Genomic DNA, 6,559 nt, shown 5'->3' with positions numbered 1-6,559 from the left:
TGATTTTCACACCATTTTACAGAATCCTGAGGTTTCTAGATCACCTCCCTCAGAGCAGCAAAAGCAAAGGGTCTCAACACTCTCACCACACAGTTCCACTTATATGCTTTTTATTGGACTTCTGTGTATGAAACTCTAAGAAGAAAATTTATTGCTTCAGATTTATATTCAATTTTGTTTCAAAGTAAAGGAATGTATCCAAAATCTATACTTACATGTAGAATATCTAAGAGGTAATGATTTTAATGTGAAAGATAAAATATTACTGAGACTCAGAGTTATAGGAATATTTGAAAAGAAGTGAGGTTCGTTCCAAACCAATCTTCAAATGGCCAGAGTATCTAGGAGTTACTGGCTTTGCACATTTAAGTAAACCCCTTAAATTTCTCTGAACTTCAGTTTCCTTATCTATAAAAGAGAAGGATGAAGCACACCTCCCTACAGCTCAAAGGGTCATTTGGAAGGTCAAATGAGATAATTTATGTAAAAATACTTTGTACATTTACAAGTGAATTGTTAGCAAAACCCACTAATGTTCATTGTTATTCACTCCTTGGTTACTTCTGTTTCTCTAACAGCTTTGGAATCTGGGAACGCAACAATGCATTTTGTGACTGAGTTTGTCCTCCTGGGTTTTCCTGGTCAAAGGGAGATGCAGAACTTTTTCTTCTCATTAATCCTTGTGGTCTATCTCCTCACTCTGCTGGGGAATGGGGTTATTGTCTATGTAGTGAAATGGGACAAGCGGCTTCACACACCCATGTACATCCTCTTGGGAAACTTTGCCTTCCTAGAGATCTGGTACATCTCCTCCACTGTCCCAAACATGCTGGTCACCATCCTCTCTGAGACCAAGACCATCTCCTTCACTGGATGCTTCCTCCAATTTTACTTCTTTTTCTCACTGGGTACAACAGAGTGTTTCTTCTTATCAGTTATGGCTTATGATCGGTACCTCGCCATCTGTCGCCCACTACATTACCCTTCCATCATGACTGGGAAGCTCTGTGTGATCCTGGTCTGTGTTTGCTGGGTGAGTGGATTTCTCTGCTATCCAATCCCCATTGTCCTCATCTCCCAACTTCCCTTCTGTGGACCTAACATCATTGACCACTTCGTGTGTGACCCAGGCCCATTGTTCGCACTGGCCTGCATCCCTGCTCCTTCCACTGAGCTTATCTGCTATACCTTCAACTCAGTGATTATCTTTGGGCCCTTCCTTTCCATCTTGGGATCTTACACTCTGGTACTCAGAGCTGTGCTTCGTATTCCTTCTGGTGCTGGTCAAACTAAAGCTTTCTCCACATGTGGGTCACACCTAATGGTGGTATCTCTATTCTATGGAACCCTTATGGTGATGTATGTGAGCCCAACGTCAGGAAATCCAGCAGGAATGCAGAAGATCGTCACTTTGGTATACTCAGCAGTGACTCCACTCTTAAACCCCCTTATCTACAGTCTTCGAAATAAAGACATGAAAGATGCCCTAAAGAAACTCCTAGGACTAAGAAGTAACCCAAACTGAGACATGTTTGAGAGAGAAGCAGAATTTATCACTTCTAACCTTAATTATTTATAAAAACAATAGAGAATGGCTTCAGTAAGTCGTGTTCCAGCTCACACTTAAGTAGAGGGAGATACTTATTTTTCACGGTTACTTAGCAGTTCAAGTTCAGCTCATCAATGAAAAATGTTCAATAAAACATTTTAAATTATCTCACTTGATAATTATATTGTTATTATATATCTTCTTTCCCTGTGATGTATCCTCATTGGTTTAATCTTAGCTGGTGGAAAGAATCACATATATGTGTACCTGGAGCCTTTCAATAGAGGGTGCAATCTTCTAAATTCAGAAAATACTCTTAAAGACAATGGACCAAGGGGCCACCACTAACAACAACAACAACAACAACAACAACAACAACAACAACAACAAAAAGCCCACCCAGTAACAGACATTTTCCATTGTTTAAAGCTGTCTTTCACACCAAAAACAGAATACGTTTCATACTTCTTTCACTTAGAGATAAAGTACAAACTCTCCTTCCTGCCAAAGCTCTCATTCACAAGACTCCTCAATCCATTCTTCTTTCCTATTGATCCACTGTCTAAGCCCTGCACTTCACAATGATCATTCTACATGTTCTCCCAAGTGGGCATCTTTACTCTTAGTGCTTACTCCCCAAATCAGTTGTGACAACTCCACTTGTAATATGGAATAACAATGTCCTAAGCATATTTTTACGCCTCTCAGAAGGCTATAGTGCAACATCTGAGTCAGGAAAGCATTAAGAGAAAATTATACCAAGAACAAATTCCATCTTTGTGCCCAAACCCCATGCTGAAACAGGAAAGCCATTAGCTGAAAGGCCAATGTACTTAAAATGAAAGTACCCCCTTTTAGTTATGGCCATTCGGGAAATAAAATTAGGTGTGCCAGGAAGATAGGCCTGCTGGTACTAGTTGATTAAATACTCTCACACAGTGTTTCTGAAACCCTTCACTCCTCAATCCAAACAAAGAATGTTTGGCAACAGTGGTCAGAAAACATGGGGCATTTGGGGACAATATTTCTTTGAAACTCAAAGTTTTATCTAAAAAATGATCACAAATTATACTTTCTGTTCCACAGTACATACGTATTTTGTGTAATAAAGAATTATCTTCTCTGAGTAAAACCTTCCCTTCAGGAAGATATTTAATTAGGAGCTCTGTGTATCCCATGGCATACAATCACATACCCTGTTTGAGAAATACAAACTTAAGGAGACAATGGGGTCCCCAGAGAGTCAATGTAGCACATTATCTAATAATAACTATGGACCAACCTACCAGAAATATTAATGAAACCCCCAGGCAAGAAGGAAGAAGGTCCCTAGAGAAAGTTACAAGATTACATGAAGAGATACCTGAGAATTCTCAACAATGGCCAAAACGGCACATAAACTAAGACCAGCACATAGTTTCAGCACACTCTGTAGGAAACAGACCACTAGAATCTCACAGTGCAAAGGAAGTGAAATAAGTCATGCATGAAGCTCTCACAGAGGGCTTCCACATTAAAAGCAGTGAAGGAGAGAATCTTTGTGACCTCCCTATGAACTCTCCCCAAGGTGACCTAGGAAAGCTTCACAATATATAGGAATCATCATCTCTGATGGGCATTGCTGCTATTATACACCACAGGTGGGCCTATTCACCTATATATTTGTTCATTCAATATGCTCAAGAGATTGAGTATCAAGGAATATTGGTTACTCACAGCTCAAAAACAAAAACAAAACTCTCAGAGTATTTAGATCACCCTGGAACTTATACTCCCCCAAATAACTACACTAAATTGTGTCAAAGTAATCCACAGATCTTCCCCATCTCAGGAAGTGTCTGGAGCACCAGGAATGGTATGACTTTCACAGGTATTTTGAACAAAACAGTGTGGAACTAGCTCCATCCACTGGGACTGAAACCAAGAGAAAACAGGGATTTGTTTTGTTTTGTTTTGTTTTGGTCTCCTCTCTCAGTTCTCTCCTCTTTGTTCATTTCATTACTTATGTCCACCATCAGGAGAGGTGGCATTAAAAAAAATTTTTAAGGGTAAAATCATATCAGTGTGTATAACAACTAAGATTCACATAGGGTTTAATGGTGAATTTATTAGGAAATGCTTCTTATAATTATGTTGGAAACCATTTGTGAAATTCATTTACCATGCTTTCCCTAGAGCTAATAGTTTTTCTGTGAAGTCTTTTTTTAATGTAAAAAAAAGTAGCCTCTAGCTCAAACACATGCATTTTTATTTTGAGTCAACCCTTAACAAAAATTATGATCAATGCAGGTAAGTTTATTTCCTCATAATCATCTTAATTTAAAAAATTAAAAAGAATTTATCTCCATCTTTCGATTTCCTTCTCTTCTTGGTTTCTTGTCCACAAGACTACCACCTGCTTTGACTTAACCAGTCCAATAGGAAGGTTGTGTTTGCTTCTAGATGAATAGGTTCATAGTTCACTTTATGCATTATTCATTTAGTGAACTTGCAACAGCTGTTTCATTATAAATATATTTATATCACTTAACATAATCTCACTGAATAGAAGGATTTTTCCCATTTGATTATGCTCAGTGAGTACTATAAATATTTTATATACACCACTTCTATCAAAATTATTTTTAAGCAGAATTTTCCTCTTATCAAAGAAGTATCTTGTTAAAAAATTCTGGAGATTTTAATATGTTAAAGCTATCATTGTGTTCTTTTCTCTGAATTATTTGATTCTTAAAAAGATATCTTTGGTGATGGTGTTGTAAAGAGAATAAGGTCAAATTTTGGAATATGGGAAATAATTATTTTTGATACATCTTTGATTCTTTTCTATTATTTTGAAAATTGAGAGTATTTTTTAAATAGACTAAATCTATTTAAAAATCTTCCAAATAATAAACTTTAGGAAGAATTGTAGCAGCAGTAAGAAGAGCTTTACAAGAAAATCTCCTGGTGATTTTAATTTTCTTCTCCAATACATTGTATCTGTTATATTCATCTTTAATAACATAGATTTAAATGCATATGAAGCATAACTTATCACATGAAATTAATCATCATGGAGTGAATTATAGTGACTTTTTATTGACAAAAACAAAGGAATAAATACCAAATTGTAAATGAGCTTTAATGCAATGTAAACATCTTTAAATAGGAAGTAGCTGTAAGAATTTGTTATCTGAATATCTTTGTTGATTTTCTCCCACTATCATGAAAAAAATGATAGAAAGTAAATCTCCTAATGGAAATGGCTCAAGAAAAAAGGTAGGGGAGACAGAGAGGGTGAGAATCTGTAATAATGTCAAAGCTCAAACCATTCAAATTTATACAATGTGTCAGATACAAACCTATTTTTACACTATAGCATATGTGTCCTCGCATTTTGAAATGAATAGCACTAACTGCTATATATGAACAGTTTTCACTGAAAAAAAAAATTAAACATAAGACAAACCATTTTTGCCTCTAACACAAGATTTCTTCATATCTAAAAAAGATTAAATTTAACTGATTTTGCCCACTGATAAAGAAAGTTCAAGTAGCTTAGAATTGTACATTTATAAAAAATCAGGGCCAAAGAGCTCACTCAGAATAGAGCAGGACTTATTCAAAACTTGTTTTAGAATATTCAGTACATTTTCCTGCATCAAACTGCCTATCCTAAGAAAAGTTTCAAATGTCTCAGCAGAAAAGTGACTTGTCATTATCTGTCTTCTCTCCACAGTCTGGGGGCCATGAATAAGTCAGGGATATCTACTGTGACACAGTTTGTCTTGTTGGGTTTTCCTGGTCCCTGGAAAATACAGATCATCATTTTCTCAATGGTTTTGTTGGTCTACATCTTGACTCTGACTGGGAATATGGCCATCATTTGTGCAGTGAGGTGGGACCATCGGCTCCATACACCTATGTATGTGCTCCTGGCCAACTTCTCCTTTCTAGAGATCTGGTATGTGACCTGCACAGTCCCCAACATGCTGGTCAATTTTCTTTCCAAAACTAAGACCATATCATTCTCTGGCTGCTTCACTCAATTCTACTTCTTCTTTTCCCTGGGCACAACTGAGTGCTTCTTCCTCTGTGTCATGGCCTATGATCGGTACCTGGCCATCTGCCGTCCACTGCACTATCCCTCCATTATGACTGGGAAGCTCTGTGTCATTCTGGTGTGTCTTTGTTGGCTCATTGGTTTCCTTGGACATGCAATTACTATTTTCTTCATTTCTCAACTACCCTTTTGTGGTCCCAACATTATTGATCACTTCCTGTGTGATGTGGACCCACTGATGGCATTGTCCTGTGCCCCCACACCAATCATAGAGTATGTATTCCACTTTGTGAGCTCTCTTATCATCATTCTCACCATTTTGTACATTATTGGGTCCTATGCCTTAGTGCTCAGAGCTGTGCTTCAGGTTCCTTCTTCAGCTGGGCGGCAAAAGGCCTTCTCTACCTGTGGATCCCACTTAGTTGTGGTGTCTCTATTCTATGGAACCATAATGGTGATGTATGTGAGTCCTACATCTGGCAACTCAGTTGCTATGTATAAGATTATCACACTGATATACTCTGTAGTGACACCAGTCTTAAACCCCCTCATCTATAGCTTACGCAACAGGGAAATGAAATTTGCCCTCCGTCAGGTCATTTGTGGAATAAGAATCATCCAACCCTCATGAAAAGGTTTTGTGAGAAACAATGATTCTTTTTCTGAAAGTGGAACAGTAACTCTTTTCTTCCAATCCAAACTGATTTGACTTTATTCATAACCATAATGGTTCTGTGGTACAAAATAAAATTCATGTATTTAGTCATATTTGGATTTGCTTTTAGTTTCATGAATCTGTTTCCATGGAAAGAGATTGCCATCCAACACAGAGAAAAAAATAACTCTTAAAAATCTCAATATTTACCTCCAGGAAGGTTTTGATTTTTTCAGTATACAATCTCTGTCCATACAACTTGGTTAAGAGATATGAATCAAATTGGTTATTTGCTTACAAGGCTGTATAG

At 37.2% G+C, this 6,559-nt stretch overlaps 2 protein-coding genes across 2 annotated transcripts; both read left to right on the top strand.

Annotated features, from left to right (window-relative positions):
• Positions 1-532: 532 nt before the first annotated feature.
• On the top strand, positions 533-1,525 carry LOC125909010 (olfactory receptor 11H6). Its single transcript, XM_049611949.1, has one exon. The coding sequence runs from the start codon at positions 533-535 to the stop codon at positions 1,523-1,525; it is 993 nt and encodes a 330-aa protein (XP_049467906.1).
• A 3,743-nt stretch (positions 1,526-5,268) lies between these two features.
• LOC125909009 (olfactory receptor 11H7) lies at positions 5,269-6,225 on the top strand. Its single transcript, XM_049611948.1, has one exon. The coding sequence runs from the start codon at positions 5,281-5,283 to the stop codon at positions 6,223-6,225; it is 945 nt and encodes a 314-aa protein (XP_049467905.1). The 5' UTR covers positions 5,269-5,280.
• The last annotated feature ends 334 nt before the right edge of the window (positions 6,226-6,559 follow it).

Source organism: Panthera uncia (assembly GCF_023721935.1).
Source record: "Panthera uncia isolate 11264 chromosome B3 unlocalized genomic scaffold, Puncia_PCG_1.0 HiC_scaffold_1, whole genome shotgun sequence".
Taxonomy (NCBI): domain Eukaryota; kingdom Metazoa; phylum Chordata; class Mammalia; order Carnivora; family Felidae; genus Panthera; species Panthera uncia.
This window is presented reverse-complemented; position numbering and strand designations above follow the sequence as displayed.

Bases quoted from the DNA above. Each gene is read 5' to 3' on its own strand.
- LOC125909010 (XM_049611949.1), top strand. From the start codon at position 533: ATGTTCATTGTTATTCACTCCTTGGTTACTTCTGTTTCTCTAACAGCT.
- LOC125909009 (XM_049611948.1), top strand. From the start codon at position 5,281: ATGAATAAGTCAGGGATATCTACTGTGACACAGTTTGTCTTGTTGGGT.